Source organism: Corvus cornix, chromosome 3 (genome assembly GCF_000738735.6).
Source record: "Corvus cornix cornix isolate S_Up_H32 chromosome 3, ASM73873v5, whole genome shotgun sequence".
Lineage (NCBI taxonomy): Eukaryota > Metazoa > Chordata > Aves > Passeriformes > Corvidae > Corvus > Corvus cornix.
Window position 1 is genome coordinate 16,177,644 of NC_047056.1, and position 19,174 is coordinate 16,196,817.

Consider the following 19,174-nt stretch of genomic DNA (forward strand, 5'->3'; position numbering starts at 1 on the left):
ATGCATGTGTGTGCAGAAGGATCGTTTCATAAACACACTCAAGTGAATATGATACAATAAATTGAGCCTATAGACATGTGCTGAATAATTATTTATGATAGCAGTAAAATGTGATGGTGGCATTTATTATTTCAGGGTTTTCTCCATGACAGGTAATGGTTTTTTTTTTCCTTTCTAATTATGATTCAGTGCTACATCTTTATTTTTAGTTCTTCTACTGCATATATGGACCAAGCATATACTGTATGAAAAAACAGCACTTTAAAAATGCCTCAACACAATTAAAAACTTAATGCCACAAATCTAGAGTCTGAGAAAACACCTTTCTACATCAGAGAATACAAATTGACCTAGTACCTCCAAGAGCTACTAAAATTTCTCATTAACATTGTGTTTCTATTAGATAAGAGTAATGTTCCCTGATTTCTCATCTCTTCCTGCCGTGAGTGAAGAAAGTTATAAAGATGCCAAAGAAACAAAAGGACACTGATTCGAGTTTTATGCCCAGTAAACCTTGCTCTGAGGACTAAACAGACTTCATCAATGCAGATATTTTGTAGTGGACAAGTTCCATCCAGAAGACTTTGATGCACATTGTTAGTGTGCACTCATCCATTGGACTCAGTAAAATCTGGACTTTCAGGGGCAATCTTCAGCCTCATCGTCTTGCAAATCTTATTTGCAGCCCCTCCTCTCTACAGAGATCCCTCATGCCAGTGTAATATGAAAAAGGATTTCAGTACATGGGGAACAGCTTATTAATTTTACACAGCTCTTGAGCTATTTTGAAACCTACCCTGGAGAGTATTGTCAGCAGTAAAGAGTGATTATTTCCTCAGTTTTCTTGTCTTTTTCTATTCAATCCATCTGCTTAGCACAATGGGCTCATAACCTCTGACTGAAATTTCTAGATGCCACCATAATACAAATTTTAAAAACTGTAACATTCACTAACATAAGATATAAAAGACATGTTACAAGACATTTTATTAAAAAAAAAATTATGAAAGAAAGCTAATCTGACCTTTCCTCTGTAACTGTTGGCTCTTCATATCTGTGGGTATGGCACATGGTAAATCAGACAGACTCACTGCAATCTAGAAAGCCTTGCCCCGGTCATTGTCACAAAAAATGGCCTGTGAAATCACTCTGATGAACTGCTAATTATGCTAACAGTCCTACAGTAATGAAGGCAACTAATCCTTTTCAACAAAGCTGTCTTCATTGAATGAAATCCTCACCTCATTCACACTCACTCACGGATCTGAGAGAAAATACTTTCCCTACTGATGCCAACATTCAAACATCCAGAGCAATTACATGGAGAGGGAACATTTAAATGGCAAACAGTATATGTAAAACAAAATGACACGAGGTGAAGCCACCAGTTCAAATTTCGACTCAATGCATTATGAAAGCCCTTCTCACTTAATAGACATCAGATACCATGAGCAACTGGAATTACAAGACAAGCAGAGGCAACTGCCCCTCATATGGACATGAAAGCAATGATGGGGAGTTTGGAAAGATTTGATTTATACCAAAAGACAGGCAAACCTCATCTGTGAAGGGATGAGAGCTCAAAGTTTGGTGTTCTGGCATCCACAAAGATCAGTATTTTAACCCTTTTCTACATCTAAAATAATTATAATAGCTCTATAAAAATCAAAACAGTTAACTGTGGAGTTACTCCCTGGGGAGGGGGTGAGGGAAACACAGAAATTTTCACAGGGAGAAAATATGTCTTTTTCTTAAAAAAGGTATGCTGTCTGCTCAACTCATTTTCCTTTTCTTTGTCCCCTATCTCCTGTCTTTGCATACCCCTTTTTCTGTTTTGTTTTTTTTTTCCGCTTGTCAGTTCTGTGAATCCCACAGTGTGACCTACACAGCAAAGGAAGGAAGAGTGGTATTTGTTCAGTAACTAGCACGTTGTTTTAATGCTCCTGGATCTCAGCATTGGCACAACACAATGGGATGAAACAGCAACACAGAACTCGAGCCTTTCATTCCTTTTCCCATTCCAGGCTGCTGCGTGACTTATGGATAGATGCTTTTCACATTTAGGTGGGCAAAGCTGTGCATATTGCTGGGAACAAACCGGATGGCTGTTCATTAACAAGCACAAGCAAAGGCAGAGCAGAATAATCCTTAACCTGTGCTGTGCTGGTTTTGGCTTGACACGCAGTGGTGGGAAGAGCACTGCCCAAGGAATTGCTCACAGAGGGATGACTGAAGCCTGGCATACGCTGAGCCAGCATGGAATCTGCCCTGAGCTGTGCCAACGGAGAGCACAGTGCTACACACTCTGGCCATGCCCCAGATATGGCTCTTACATCACGGGCAAGTGCACAAGAGACACAGAGGGAATTTTCAGGTGGCCAGTCTGGCTACTGTGTGATTTCTTTGAATCATTCAAGAGGAGATGAATGCAAAGCTGATTCCCTGTGTCTCAGCTGCTCTCTGTGAAACAGGAATAACCATTCCAGACAAGCCTGTGCCAACATGGGCAGCAGTGAGACACCAGTGCGTGTGCAGGACAAGGGTTAATGCATGTGCCACTTTTCCACATGACAGAAACAGAGATTTTTTAGCAATGTTGAACACATTTACACAAAGTCTCATTTAGCAATAATGACTGCTCATTTTCTCCCTCTGATCTTCCTTTTCTTCCAAACTATACTTTGTCAATTAACTGACCCCTACAGAAGACAAAAGTACCATTACACACTGTATGCACATGTAAATTTATTCCTAGATTACATATAATTATATTTTTTTTCAGTTTTTTTTCCATTTCAAGTAATTACATTTGGAAAACAGAAATAAGGAAGAGAGTGATTATCAAATAACCAGCTGAGCTCAAGTTAATGACTTGAACCAAACAAAAAATATTTGCAAAATCCTGACATATTTACTCACACTACAATTGCTATGACCAGCTTAGGATAAGTCTTTCTCACATCTCCAGTAGTGACCTTGCAATGAAAAACTGACATTCATCCCTATCCCAAATGCCAGCAAACCAATATAGGATACACTGATCTCACTTAAACCACCTTTCCAAAGTGTGTAAGTTCCCTGGCACAAAAATTTGACCCTACAAGAACAATGAACAGATAGGATCTCGGGACTCTCCAGGTGAGTCACTTGTGATTTATATCAGCATCAAATAACTGCCTCTATTGCTATGTAGAAGATATATCACATGTTTTTCCAAATTTAATTGTTTACCTTTGCTGACCTCAGGCTCTTTGAAGCTAAGCTTCTGCACACTTATGTGGGAGCTGCATTTTCATTTAGATAATCATATAACTGGCAAAAACCACTGCCAGCTACTACTGAAATTTAAGTGTCTGGGTTAGGCATTTACAGGCCACTGTTCTTCTTAGCAGACCAATAACTCCTCTTATCTGCATGCTTAACTGCAGTTTTGCAATGTTTGCACAGTAAGAAAGTCAAACATCTCAAAATGAGATGTTTGTTTTTGCTGTTGTTACAAAATAATGTTGTTACTATTTTTTCTTCACCAAGTTCTCCCTCTAGATGCCATACAGTGGATTTTACTACACTCATGTCAGACAACAGCTAAAGCTGTCAGATTGTGCTGAGTGGTGAAAAGAAGCTTCATGAGCTAATGTGAGAAGATTCTACATAAGTTAAAAACCATCATTACAAAAATTGTTCTGGCTTCAGTCTTAGTGTGTGACTGGGTTTCTTGTTAGAAGTCAGCACGAGCAAAATGATCTTTTGGCCTATGTACCCTCACACACAACACCTTCTAGCCAACAAGTTCTAACAAAACCATATTGCAAGTTTCTTAGACTTAGGACTTGAAAAATAAGGTCTTCTAATTCATAAGGCATAACGGGAGCAATCACACTCCCACAAATTCAGTAAAATTTCCAAGAAATAAAAAGTTACTTGGAAAAGCTTTCAGCAATAAAATGACTGTAGTCTTTACCCTCACTTTCACTTGCCCATGTAATGTTCTATTTAGCCTCACTTGAGATAAGAGATTGTTTAGGAAGAGGACATTCACAGCATTTCTATTTTTTTCAGAATAATCGACAGCAGTATTTGAGAGCTGCTCTGAATGCCAGGGTTGGGGTGCATGCCCCAGGCAGATTTAAAATCCACAGCAAGGCAAACTGCAAACACAAACCAGCCTGAGAAGAGGATGACTGGAAAGATGGGGCTTGGATGAGCGCCACAGAATGTTCTGACCAATTGGGACACCAGGATTTTAGGACGCATCCATTTAGACACAGCCAAAGGGGCTAATCTCACATCTGTTGTTTTGTCACAACTTCTAAACCCTCTCTGTGGGCACTGACTATCAAAACCCAAAATAACGGCATGATTCAATTCATGGTCATATGTTTTCCATAAATATGGCAATTCATTATATTCTCTGAAAGCTCCCTCATAATTCTTGTCATGTGAAATAAAGTGAATGCATCCACTAACTGCACCAAACATTTCAAAAATGCACGTGTTTGCATTATGATTTGCAATATTTTGCCCACAGTTTAGGCAGCATTATTTTAGGGAGGGAGACCGGGGCAGAAGCCTTGTGCACTTGAGACACATTGTATCTGACAGAGGCAAAACCATCAGGTCATCCAGTGGAAATTTTGGCCTTGACCTCAATAAAATCAAATCAGGCCTGGGTCAATGATTAGAAACAGTGCCTTTTGTAGCGCTCACTTCCTTCACCTCTCCTCGTCTCCACTGGTCAGTCAGGAGGAGCCAAGTCCGTGGCAATTTGTCCCCTTCTCCTCTCCACCTACTTCCCAGGGCTCTAGAGCTGCTGTCACTGAGAAACACAACCAACTCCAGTGATTCAGTAATTCAGACAAGGATTAAGACTATATCTGATTCTTCTTCAAGGTAGAGAAATTTTCTCAAGTTTTTTTGAAATTTCTCCAAGTCTAGTCATTCTCTATTCTTCTTTATTTTACAAATGCAGATGAGCTGAATTAATTAAGTAAATTAGAGAAGCACTATCTCAGTTGTAGATATGAAGGGATAAAAGAACACATTTAGAAAGCAGTCAACTTGCTTTAGAAGCTTGTTGGCATTTCTTTGCATGTACAGCTGCAGTAAAAGAGAGCTAAAGAAAGAGTTAACACTTCTAACATTTTGGAGTAGTTGTCCAAGGGCACCCCCTGCTAAGGCTCCCTGAACACCAGAAGGATCTGAGCAAATCCTCTGTTGTCAAGCCTCTGTCTCTCCAAGTTTGAGCAGCAAGCTCTTCAGGATATACCTAGCCAGGGATTTTAAAGGAAGACTTGTCCTTGTGCCACTTACAGCTCAAATATGCAGTACAACAACAAAAAGTCTATGTACATTCCTCATCCCTCCAGGTAAACCTTGCCTCACCTCCCACCTTGTCTGGCCTTTTGGGATTTAGGGTCCCAGCTACGATGTGCTTATTGTATATGCACACTTTCTTTGTCAACCAAGCCCAAGTAAAAAGGCTTTTTGAATCTTAGGCTACCTACAGTGCATAAGCCACTCATACCCTTAATCTGGGCTATTTTGGTGGACTTGACCATTTCAGAGCTTTCAGAAATTCAGAATTCTTTTTCTACCATGGTTCAATAATTGGGGGTCAGAGATGGTGACTTCTCCTAAGCAAGGCACTCTCCCTACCACCTTACCCCAGTCCCATAGGGTGACATCCAGCAGCACTATTTCTTTGCTCCTCCTTTCACACTTTATTTCTCTGGCTCATTTTTTCAGTCAATTAAGAGGGAAGGGAATAATTAATTTGGTTGTTCTGACCAGTTGCATCTGTGGTTAATGAATATTGTCACTGAGTAGTTTTTTTAACATTTTCAACTCTTAGAGAAGCTCTCTCTTTTCCAACTTACCACTGTGGACCATTTTCTCATTATCATGGAACAACTGTGATATGTAAGAGCATGCACGTGCTTGTGCACAAATGTATATAAAGTCATGAGAAAGAGGCAAGGAAAGCCCTTCCAGACATCCATGTAGCTATTCAGAAGGAAAATAGTGCCTAAATGATGGTAAGTACATGGCCTATGTTTCTTGCTTTTAATTCTATAGAACAGTATTTTTATTTATAATAAACCTTTTTTCATCAAATTAGACTCTTCCATTCTCCTTATAATCACAGCTACATTCACAAGTCAGCTTATCATCACAGCGAGATCTATCAGCTCTGCCTACACTGTATTTACAAACCAGAAAGGGAGTTGTTAGCTTAGAAAAATGCATTACAGACACTGCGATAGACATGAGGACATCAAACTTAATCACAGAGAGATAAATTAACTGAGTCTGGGGAAAGACAAGAGAGAGGTCAGCAATGTCATCTTGATTACTCAGAAAGGTTGAGAACTACTGCAAACTTTGACCAAGGAAAGACAAAAGATAAACGTCAGTGAACGACACTATGTGATCCATTCAAACCACAATAATCAAGCCTATTTTCCTATGGTTAACCATGGTAATGACCATCTGGGTGAGAAAGGGGAGAAAATATTAGGAGTGCAGAATTGGTTGAGCTTAAATCACACTGGGTGTAGTAGTTTTGTCTACAGAGTTCTCCCTTGGAGTAAAATGAAGAGACAGAAGGAAATTTCCCTTAAAGCCAAGTCAACTTTTCACTATCAGAAAAAAATCCATCTTTGAAAATTAGAAACAGCAGGAAGTACACTGCATTGAATGCTAAATTAATTTCTTCTGATAACTTATTTCAAACAGTATTTAATTAAAAGACAATAGAACATGCTTTAAATCTAAAAAACGTGGTTACCATAGGCTGAGGCAAAAGTGGTGTTGCTGATAAGTGACAACAGTGCTGTTATTTATTTAGCTCTTGTAAAGGCACCCCAGTCAATCAATAGCTATGCATGTACCAAGGCAGTGGGACTTGTATAAAGATGCTTATCAGAAATCCATGGGCAACATTCCACTTTTGATTACAGTGCTGCAGACTGTCCCAGTCCTGAAGACTGAAGACTGTGGGCCTCCTTGACAAGCCATATTGACAGAAATAATAATATAGAAACCCAAGTTCCTAATATGCATATCCAACTGCACAGCCAATTAACCACTATGCTGACTGAAATTGCTTTGTTATTCATTCCATTCCAACTGATGTTAATACTTTGGCAGCTGATGGGGATAATAACTGATGGAGCATATTGGAAATTTTGAAAGGGGATATAAAATTTATATAATTTAAAGACATTGAGAAACTGCTATGCTTTACAGTCTTAAAACACGAAAATGTCTCAGTTGTGAGTACGAAGTACTCAGAGCAGGAGAAGTAGTATATATTTGAAAATCTCTGAATGAAAAGGAGGCATTTAAAAAGATTGTGATATACAAACAGGTTTGAAAAAACATTTTAAAAGGCAATTATAAGATGAAAATGAGACTTTTTCACCTCTACCTCTAACATCACACTGAGTAACAATGCTTGAACATCTGGAAACGTTTACTTTTGATGTTTTAATTAAAATATAACTCTTTTCTGCAACATAAGCACATTGTAGCCAAAAAATGTCATTTCATTCACCCTAATCCCTAAAACTATTCGGTTTATTATCTTTATATACCTAAAGAGCAATTCCAGTAAAATAAAAAAAAAAATAGTAAAAGGCCATAAAATTATTTTTACCTACACCAATTAGTTGGGGTTTTCCTACAGAATTAAAATGTTTTTTATACATCATAGGGACATCTTTCAAAGTTGTTTGGGTCATATACTTCACAGTGGTGGTATAAATTATTTCACTGCAGTGTTGCAATTCTGGTCCTGCAGTTTTTATTTGGTGAAAACTCCTGTGGAGCTCAACAGGCATCTTCCCTGAACAAGGGCTGCCTGACCACTGTACTCCAGTAACAGTGGGCTGGTGACTCTGCTGCAGAAGTCTTTCCACATGGACATCATATGGGTGAATCCAGTGCACGTGAGCCCTGCCAACAATGGTGAAGCAGAGCCTGGAAGAAGCTGGCCTAGCTCAGGAGTGGGAGATCAATATGCATGTCCCTGCTGCCACATCATGCTCTGGATGGAAAACACTGGAGGAGTGGATGTGCTGTGGTAACACACCATCCTCAGTTGTCAGCTCCAAAACATGCCAACTTCTATTCCTCAGAACTCTCATTTTCCACAAACCCTTATCCCTGCTCAGGAACTTTGCTGCTGAAGCTCAACCTCTTAAATCCCTCTACTGTTCCACTACAAAGGTCCCTAGAACCTAAACTACCACTTTCTTAAGATCTGCTCCCAGAACCCCATTCTCTCTACTTCAGGCTGCCTCTGCTCCTCCTAAACCACGGCCCCACATGTTAGTCCTAAGCCTCATCAAGTCAAATCTCTTCTGGCACTGAGTTAAGTCAGGCCTTTAAGTGCACAAGCCCTACTACACACAGAACTTGGCTCTTTCTGTTCTGCCCATGAGCACGTGGTCCTATTCTCTCCCCATTTTTGCCTTTTCTTTCCAAGCACATGCACATATCAACATGCAGATTTCATTATTCACCTCCTGGCTCCTATTCCCACAAATTTTTAAAAAAAGCAGAATCAGTTTGTATCTAGCCTCAGCAAGATCTTGAGAGCACAGAAAGAAGAAACAATCAGAAGTGGACGCACTGTACTTGTCATCTGGTAACTGAATTGTAGGGAATTGTGAGGCCTTAAGAGAGTAGACAGTAAGGAAGTGTTTGCAGGAAGGCAGGAGTGAATGTGGATGATGACAGCCATCCATATGGCTACACTTTTAACATATTCAACCCGCAATTTTCCCTTCACACGTGATCCATCATGTCCCTGGATTCTTAAAGAAACAGCCTGCTTCATTTAAAGTTACTGAGGAAGTTGCAATCTCTTTCATTTTTTATGGGTTTTGCCACGGATCATCCCCGCTTTTGTAATCTAGAGTATGAACTATTCTATCTACTCAAAAAAAACCCAAAAAAACCAGACTTCATGATAGATACAGCTATAACAAAAGCTATAGCCACCTTCTTAAATGGATCGAGTAGGTATGGACATAAATCATCAAATAAACCACATGCTACAAGAGACCACTGGTGAGGGCTAAGCAGCGTATGATTCAAATTTGTTAACATTAGTCTCTCTCTTACTTCTCTGTACTTCTCTTTACCTCGCTGATGTTGTGATCCACAGAATTATTTTCTTATTCCTTCCTGTGGTTAAACTTTCAAATCTTTCACCAATGTTTCACGTGAGTTTAATGAGAGTCAGAGAGCAAAATTGAAAAATCATTTGATCAAGCTCAAAAGATGTTGAATTTTGACTCTTGGTGTATTAAAAGACTGTGTGCTGAACTACTTTTTGTCTAATATGGTGAGCTAATTGCTCGGTTGGGATTCTGTTTATGTCTCTGTGAGGCAGGATACTGTCCGCTAAAACCACATGAGATCATACTACTAAGCAAAATCCCAGCAAAATTACCTGATGAGAATGTTAGCAGCAAGATTGTGGTTTGGTCTTTTTAAAAGAAATGGAAGAAATCCAACCATGCTGGGCTTTTGGCTTTGCTTATACTACTAGCTAAAATTGGGTTGGCTCAGGGAAAACTGAAAGATTAAAAAAATTAAACCCGAGAGGATGGGGGTGTCAGGGCTAGCCAGTGCAGGGGAAAAGGGGAAGGGTGTGGATGTCTGAGGACTGTGGTGATATTTATTGAGTGCCTGAACAAAGTGATCATTTCTCCTTCCTTTCACACTTCTAATTCACAATATTAGAGAGCAATGCTTCCATTTGGGATCGACTAATTGACCTGTCCTAAAAGCTCTTTTCCACTTTTAGCAGGTATGATGCTACAAGAAGCTGACAAAGTAACAAAAAAAGCTGCTATGAGGTCACCATAAAACTGAAGTTTTTTATGTACAACCGTATTAGACTAGAACAAAATAACTGCAAAACTGAATGGAGCTGATGCTGAAGGATACAAGCCTGAGAAGCAAATTCTCACCTGGCTAAGTCAGCAGGGGCTAGGGATACTGGAGAAGAGCAGGCAAGGAACAAGCACACACACACACACACCCACACCCTTCTCCCTCATCCAGCTCCCTCTGACTGATGCTTAGAGATACAGTGTTGGGCTCCACAGGAACTGTGTCCAACACTGCTCAGCCTGAGACAGAAATGCTTCTGTCAGGCTTACAGAAGCAAATGGGAACACCTCTCTGAAGAATTAATAATGAAAGGAATTAAACATTTTAAAATGCTATCAGATAGCAGAACGTCTCGCAAACACAGGAAAGCAAAGACACTTAGAGTTATCCAGTAAACATTCTGAAATGCTGCCTTATGACAGAGAACATCCCTCTTTTCATAAAATCAGCTACTTAACTTCTGGAGAGGCTCCTGGGCTTCCCTATGAAGTCCTTAAGTGACAGCTCCACCTCTTCATATTTCATTTTCTTTAAAAAGACCTATTTCTTCTGAGAAAGCTGCTTTTTTACACATCACCCTTTGACTGGGTTCAAGGTAATGCTTTCAAAAATTAGCAAAAGGTGTGATTTTAAAATGCTTTCTAAGGAATTGTAGCTGGTACCTCTACAGTGATGTTTCTTTTCCCCTCGTCCTTTTATCCTTCCCTCAAATGGATAGCAAGCACCTACATGATATCCCCATATGGACAGAAATTGAGACAATAATAAGCATATACATGTATCTGCACACACTTACATCTTTAATCCTCCCCATACATTACAGAACATGCAGCATTCTCAATGTTGCACCACCTCAAGTGCGCTACAGACAAGAGTGGTGGGCTGAATGTCTCAATTGTTTTGTTTTTAATTAGACCAGTCATACAACTTTTTAAAAAATAACAAAACGCTTAAGAAGAGGTATTTCTGTACACTTCATCTTTTCTAGCAGTTATGTATCAAAGGATATTTAGCACACAGTGGGAATTTTCAGGTAAACAATGGTACCGTTTCCACCAATACCAGCATTGTTAATCACTGGAAAAAATCCAATAATTCCTAAGTACCTCGTGCCTGCAACTAGGTCATCTTGAACAGAGAAGCAAAGGTTAAGTAGCAGATCTGGTTTTTACTTTGCAAAGCCTGTAAATGACATCGCATGGTCGTGCAAATGAAGCAAGGCGAGATGAGAAAATGAAGAGGAATGAAGCTGTATAATCTAATCAGAAACCAACAAGGGGATTTCTTTATCTTCTCTTCCTCCCTCGGAGACAAAGGGAGGCTTTAAATCCTTAAAGCACAGTCTGGTGCGTCGCTTTTTTTGACAGCTTCTGGTACTACCGAACATATGTATGCACATCTATTCTGCATGTATTGATGTGCAGGTTCTCACAAGTCTGCGTGCAAAAGGAAAGAGAACGGGGCTTTCCAAAGGGCACTGAAGCAGCTTCCTGTCACTTCAGAAACTAACTACCGGAGCACTGTCGTTCTTAAGCAAAATGTATCTCCACCTGGAAAGAATTTCATCTCCGTCCCTTTGCTGCCCGCTACAGTGGGCATCGCTTCCCTGCCTCAGTGTCTCAGCGCTTACCGCTCCCCCGATCCCCAGCATAATGAGCTGACCTTTGCTTTAGTTCATCGACTTTCGACCAAGGTAATGAACTGGAAGCAGCACAATCATCACCAGCGGTTTAAGCAGCGCACCGGCTCCCTCCCCGCCCCTCGCTCCGCGCCGGGCTCCCCGGGCGCCCTGCCCTGCCCTGCTTCCGCCGCGGGGGCGGCTTGCCCGGAGCGTGTGTCCCCGCACTGGGGCAGGGAGGGGACCGAGGGAGGGGACCGGGGTGGGGGAAACGAGGCGGGGCGCTCCCAGCCGGGGGCCGCAGCTCCGGGCGCCTCCGGGCTGGGCTTTCCAGGCGGCCGCCTCTGCGGCGGGGCAGGGAGCGGCGGGGTGCGGGAGAGCCTCCGCTCCAGAGCCTGCCCCGCGACTGCAGACCCCGCAGCGACCCCGCGGGGCGCACGGCACGGGCACGCCGCCAGCCCCAGGGGATGCCCGGCGGCCCCGGCAGCATCCCCCGCCCAGCCGGGGGCCGGCCGAGCCCCCGCCCTGCCGGGAGCGGCGGGACGGGCCCGCACCCCGCCCGGCGGGGCTCCCGGCGGGCCCGGCCCCGCAGCCCAGCCCTTCTCCGCCGTCTGCTCGTCCTCCCCCCGAGCGCCGCCGCAGCCCCGGCCCGCGGGGTCCCGCAGCCCGCTGCTGACCTCTGCGGGGCGGCGCGCCCCCGACCGCGCAGGGACCGAGCGGCACCGAACCCACCGTGTCCGCCTCGCAAGGAAGCCGGTGACCTGTAGATAGCGATAGGCACTGAATGATGTTTGCTGCTGCCGTGGAAATGGTGAATGTGGTGAGCGCCCAAACTGGAGGCGCCCCACGCCACCCCAAGGAGGCCGCTGAGAGTGAGCGGGACTATCCAGAGCAGGGCCAAGCCGCCGCCGGTGCTGCTGCTGCCGCTGCTGGCGGGTCCCGGCTCCGGGCTGCCCCTAAGGAGCCCCCCCATCCTCCGGTGCGCGACGAGCCGGCCCGCGGCGTCCTCGGGAGGAGCAGCAGCCACAGCAACGGAGGCAAACTTTGGGCAGAGGCGCTCGCACACTCGCACACGGCGCTGGCTGCAGCTCACGGCACCAGGCGAGCCATCTCTTCCCTTTGGGAAAGCCTATGAGGATCCTTTTTTCCAGGTCTTCTTCTACCCAAAACAATCCGAGACATAGTCAGAGAATCCAGGCAGTTCAGAGCCTTCGCAAAGAGGTGGAAGTGGGGAAAAGCCCCGCGCCCAAACAATCGTTAGTTTCAGCTTTCCCGGGGCTGGTGCTCATTAACAATACTCCACAGTTGCAAGGGCTACGAGAATGCCAAGCATTCCCACATCCTCAGTAATCCAGAGTGTAGCCAATCATGCCACATTTCTGCTAAGGAAGAAAAAAGGGGATGCCACTCCATCAGCCAGCGCTGGGAAAGCAGAGAAAAATCAAACTGCTGCTCTTCCCTCCATTCATCTCCAAACTGGTGAGCCCTCACCGAGCGAGCTCTCTCCCGGCGCGCACACACTCACACTCGCGAACACACACTCACACACTCGCACACGCGCCAGACAATAATCAGGCTGCTCCGGCAATCTCAATGGTCTGGCTATTGACAGTAATACCCGAGGATGTTTTCAGGGAGAATAGTGCACCCTTATGAAAGAAGCTGGGAAAAAAAAAATAAAAATAAAAATAAGCACGCTTGCGAGGAGCAGGGCTATGCAAATCTGCAGTCTCCGAACAGCAAATCGCTGAGGCTTGGATGCAATGCAGAGGACGAGCCTATGTTAAAGAGGGAGGCTGAGTTCAGCTCCCACACAGTCGCGCTGCCTCTCCTCAGCCTTTCGGGAGCCGCGCACTGCCAGAACGCGGCTCGGGCGGTGTGGAGGGGACACACACACACTCACACACACACACACACACACACTCACACGCCTCTCCTCCCCACCCGCGCCGCGGAGTCAGCAGCACGGCGGGAGCACTTCCCCTCCTCCGATAGTTCTGAGGTACCAGTGTCTTGAAAACCCACTTTCATCTTAAAAAGAACGATTTCGGGGTCTTTTAATTGGCCTAAACTTCTCCCGTCAGATGTTTCCCTCCGTCTATTCGGGCACCGGCTGTGATTATCCGATAATTATACACACGGCGCCGAACAAAGAGTTACCGGGATTTTCTCCGGCACTACTCAACTACCGCACCTCGGCCGCCCACCGCAGCCGCGGCCGCAAACTGGGCTGAAATAAAGCCTTTCTGAGCCGAGCCCCCCCGTTCCCCCGCAGCTGCAGGGCGGCGCCGGCAGCTCCCGCACGGCCACCCGGGTGCGGGGCCGCTCGCCCTACGCCTACCCCCAAAACAGGGGGGAAGGCTACCCTACACCACCACCACCCCCGCACACACACAGAGCCGAGGGTGCCCGTGGGAGCCGCTGTCACATTTAAAAGCCAAGGGTCGGTATTCTAAGGGCCAGCCTATCACCCCGCGGCGGGTCCTGCGCCCCCCGGAGCCGGGCGCGGAGGCGCAGCCCCTGCAGTACCGCACCTGGGCACAGCAGGGTGTGCGAGCCGCACACTCCCGGCCCTCCTCTCCCTGCCTCCCTCCCTCCCCCGCTCCCAGCCTGCCGTAGATCTTGTGCCATGCCTTCAGCAGCATGAGATCATGGGTGCGGGGTGCGGATGCGTGAAAGCGAGAGGGCGAGCGGTGGGCGTGAGAATGGGGTTTTTTTATACATTTCGCGTTAATTTAAAAGAAAACCGCTGCAATTTGCCGAGGCGCTAATTCCCGCGGGTGCGAAGGGAAGTCGCAACCTTTGCTCAGCTGCGTAGGTTGAGGAACGAGAAAGGCGTTTCGCCCCGGCTCCGCTCAGCCCAGGGCGGATCGCTCCCCCCGGCGACAGAAACGCCCTTCACCGCGGGGTCGTGCCGGGGGCCTCACACAGCGACGAAAGGACCCCGAACACCCGGAGCAGCTGCGAGCAAGCGGCAACTCCTGCCCTGACCCGGGGGCGGTGCTGGTCACACCCCTGCCCACCTGGACGCGTCGCATCCCGCACCCGAAGTTTTGCCAAGACGCCGAGGTAAATTACAACAAAGCCTTAATGCAGTGAGGCGAGCAGCAGTCCCAGAGTCCGAGCTCTTTCTGCGCTCCGTGGAAGGGCAGACACGCACCCCGAAGGAAGCCCGCATCCTCCCTGGCCCGGGGCAGCACCCCTGCGGGGCAGGAGTCACCCTCTAACACCCCCGGCTCTCCAGAGAGAAAGGCAGCTTAGGTGGAAGTCAGTGACTTTTCCAACCTGTCTCCAAAAGCCTGCTTGTGAAAGAAGGAACACCAATTTTCCAAACTATCAGCTTTCAACTGTCATGCACTGTCACCTCCTAAAAAAAATAAAAGACAAGAAATTCTCTAAGTTTCAGAGTTAGGGAAAGAAGGAAAAAAATGAATGAAACCTTAAAGAAATGTCAGCCTGGATTCGACAGCTCTCATAAAATTAAACCTCCTGATATATGTTTCCTGTTCATGCAAGTAATATGTGTTAGAAATTTCATCCATAAATACCACTAGGTTTTCTATCAATCTGACTTGGGAAACAAAATATTTCAGTCACTGGAACCAGTTTTTCATTAAACTGTTCACATGTTGCTGCTGTTTTAGAAACAGGCAGTAGTTAACTTGACTGTTCTTAATGATTCTAGACATCCTACAGACGAGGAACTTAAAATTGTTATCACTCCTCTGAAATAGGAAGCTGGTATTGCCAATCGTGTAATGATACAGTTGGCAACGCAGTTGTTCAGATAAAATTTCAGTTGGCAAATCCTGTCTAGACTGACTTTGCTCGTCTGTGCTGTTACAAGGCTGCCATTGGGAGCTGTATTGTGCTGCCTTACAGTGGGAGTTTCCCTGCTGGCATCCAGGAAAGCATGGCTCCATCCCCATTGAGGGATTCCCCATTAGGTGTAACCTGCCTTTCCATCCCAAGCACAATTTGTTCCACTTTGGTTGAAGATACACTTCGGTGTGGATTCAGAAGGACTTTCTGTAAGTACTCTGTATTGCTGGATATCTTTGTAGTTTGAGTACCTTAATCTAAATTCTTGCTCCATCTGCCATCTACTGTGCCAGGGAGGCCTAAAGTGCTTAAAAAACAAGGACGAATGAATAAAATGTTTAGGTACTTCCAAGGTACTTCATTTAATATTTTACTGAAGATAAAAGGGGTTTTTAAGCACTCTACTTTATTAAATATGTACTATTTATGCAGAGCACATACACAACTGCCACTAAAGTTTCTAGTTTCAATCTGTGCCTGGAGACTACTTAGAGAAGTTGTTTTTTCTCATCAGATAGACTATAATGGGTCATTTTTAGGTGCTACATTATGATATTAAACGCTACTTAGGGACTGTTAAATTAATGGATTGTTTTGCTGCTGCGCATCCAAACCAAGAGTTGAGTACACAAAGGCCAAATCTTCACAAAACTATTTAGGCATCTAGCTCTTACTTAAGTGCCCTATTAAAGTGTGAATGGGATGACTGCCCTCTAAGTAGGCATCCCTTTCTGGATCTGGCAACGTGATCAGCACTTTGCGTGTAGCAGCTCTAATTTTAACAACATTTGACATTTTTCTGGCTCTGCACTCTGAACCACAAACAAGAGAGGACTATCTAAGTTTCATGGGGGAGAAAGGTGATCTAATGCAGTGCAAGGGTGAGAAATGGGAGAGAACTGATTTGCAGAAAATATTAAAAGATTGAAAATTAAAAGAATACCAGGAAGGTGAAGAAGAAAGTGTATGAAAGCAAGATGGAGAGAGACAGGAAGGCAAAATAAGGACATTCCAGGAAGTAAAATCATCTCCTGATTAATTTTTTTTCTTGTTTTTTCAGCAAGCTAATAACACTTCTTTCCAATTTGAAGTATCTGCTAGTCAGATACTTATAAGTTTTGCATGTTTTGATTTAAAGGAGCTTGCAGGTGAGTGTCGGTTTCTTTTCTCAAGTAACAAGTGATAGAACAAGAAGAAATGGCCTCAAGTCACTCCAGAGAAAGTTTAGATTGGGTATTTGGAAAAATTTCTGCAAGTGTTGTCAAGCATTTGAACAGGCTGCCCAGGGCAGTGGTGAATTAATCATTCCTGGAAGTATTTAAAAGACTTGTAGAGATTTGGATTAGATATTGGGAAGACATTCTTTACTGTGAGGGTGCTGAGGCACTGGCACAGGGTGCCCAGAGAAGCTGTGGATGCCCCATCCCTGGAAGTGTTCAAGGCCAGGTTGGATGGAGCTCTGAGCAACCTGGTCTAGTGGGAAGTGCCCCTGCCTGGGCTTGGAATGAGATCATCTTTGAGGTCCCTTTCAACCCAAACCATTCCAGGATTCTATGTGGCACTTAGGGACATGATTCAGTGGCAGACTTGACAGTTCTAGGTTAGTGGTGATCTTAAGGGTCTCTTCCAACCTAAATAGTTCCATGATTCTGTGATCCTATTTAGAAAGTTTAATTGGGTGTTTTGGCACTTGGAGTTACGCTTTTTAATGACCAGTTAAAAGCTTCTGCAAGTAAACACTATGAAAACCAAAGGTAAGCAGCATTTCTTATTTAAAATGATTGCCTTTTTTTACCCCTTGCTGACATAAGAGTATGAATTTTTGTTATCTGAGGACTAACTGAAGTTGAAATAACCTGGTTTTAATCCCCAAGGACACAGAATTGTACTCCCAACACAATCAACATGCTGGTATGTCTATGGAGGTTCACTCAAAGAAGGAAGAAATGGTACAAAAGAAGGCAACAAACAAGAGTTTGTGTAAACAAATAAATGTTCCACTGCAGGCATAGCAAATAAAGTGTGAAAATGAACTGTAGGGTTCAAGGTAGTTTTTCGTATCTCAACAACTTATCTCAGTGAAGTTAGTCCCATTTAACACTTACCCTGTGCAGTTCACATTGGTAGTAAATGTGACTTTTAATCAAAGTATTTCCACCAAATGAACTCTTAATACCAGTAGGCTCCTAAATTTTTGAGCAAGAATATCCTTAACTGTGAGAACACATCTTTCCCTGATTTCTTCCAGTGCCATTATGCTATAACACCAAATGCTCCCAAAGAAAATTCATACAAACAAAAAAAGTACACCCATGAATATAGTTTACATCACTTCCTCAAACAAAATCAGATACTTCTTGCTGGTATGACCACATCTCTCTGCAATGGTACAGACAGATCAGCTAAGATGGACAACTTCAGCAACACCAGCAAAACTGAAGTGCAGACCATGCCTTAGGCCAGCAGAAGCTGTCAGTTAAATTCAGGCGTCCTTTTGGTTAAGTGCCACCTTATGCAACCAGTCTCCTCTGGCCACCTCTAGTTAATGCTGCACTTAGTGTAGCAACATCCACTCTTAAACTCCTGAAGCTCAAGTGCTGTTCAGCAAAAAAAACCAAAACAAAACAACAAAACAAAACAAAAAAAAACCAACAAAAACCCAATCCAAAACACCTCCACAAATCTGTAACTGTATTACAGGAATACTACATAATTAATTATGCACAGCTTTAACACACTACCTGTGTTTTATGTTACATGTTTTCCCCACTGCTAGGCTTGGACTCTCCCTTAATTTGAAAACACATGGACATTTGTGATTACAATTAAACAGAGCAGAATTTATGTTTATACAGCCCAGACAGAGGCTTAGAGAATAAAAGAGTCAAGCTAATGTTTCCTCTTCCCACTATAAGCGCTGCTTAATTTACTGACCTATACATTGTAGCTCCCAGTACTTTTACTGATGTCTGATAACATTGGAGGGTGTAACTTTCTTTTTTTAAACAGCAGAGAATGTTCCTTTCAAAAGCCAGTTAGTTGCAAGATACTGAACCAAGGCCTGTCATCCATGTCCAGTTTGTGTCCTAACCCTACATAACCTAGGGCAGAAACCATTTAAGCCAATAAACGTTATCATATGAAGTACTTGAAGACTTGGAAGGTAAAAAATATTATTCTAGGGGGATGGATGGAGTATTTGTGCAGCCATAAAATGCACAGAAATTCGAAATTTTGGTACTTGTGTAATAAAGGGGAGCTGACAAAGGAAATACTAGGCTGCTTTCTCTGTAGTGCAGCTATTCTCTCACTATGCATAGTTCAAAACAAATCCTGGTACAGTTAATAAGTCTTTCTGTCCATCCAGATAGGCTTAAATCTTCATAATAAATGTTTCTTGACTCTGTGTGTATAAAGTAATTTCTTTCCCTCTATTCCTTGCTGTCAAAAGCAAGCTGATTTCCATTTTGTTTCATTTCATTGAAGCCATGCACATAAGCCAGATCTTTTCAATTTAGAACCGAAAGGGCTTGTGGAGAACATTTTCCAATGGGGAATGTTGACTTTGGAGAGAAGGTCCCTCTTGGTCGGTCCATAAGTCATCTGGGCACTTTTCCAGGTCTGTTCATCCTTACTTGAGTTAGCCCTGATTTGACCTGGCTTGAGGAGGATGGCTCAGAATCCACTGGGGCTGCCTTTTGCTGGCTCCTGGTGCTGCGATGCCACTTAATGTCGTATTTTCTTTTCTTTTTTTTTGGTTTAACTTCTCACAAAGAGTTCTAACACTTTGTATACATTCCCATTTTGACTCCAACCTAAAGCCACAGG

General features: G+C 43.8%; 1 protein-coding gene across 35 annotated transcripts in view; it reads right to left on the reverse strand.

Moving 5' to 3' along the window:
- Positions 1-19,174, reverse strand: part of NRXN1 (neurexin 1) — a 674,580-nt gene that overhangs the window by 257,490 nt on the left and 397,916 nt on the right. The window contains exon 1 of one of the 35 annotated variants that reach the window (XM_039568065.1): positions 12,257-13,413. The exons of 31 other annotated variants lie outside the window; for them this stretch is intronic. In XM_039568065.1, the coding sequence (XP_039423999.1) occupies positions 12,257-12,497 (241 nt within the window). In that variant the 5' untranslated portion in view covers positions 12,498-13,413. Of the gene's footprint in view, positions 1-12,256; positions 13,414-19,174 lie in introns of those variants that run through there. 3 more of the 35 variants (XM_039568067.1, XM_039568064.1, XM_039568066.1) reach the window with 3 other exon arrangements.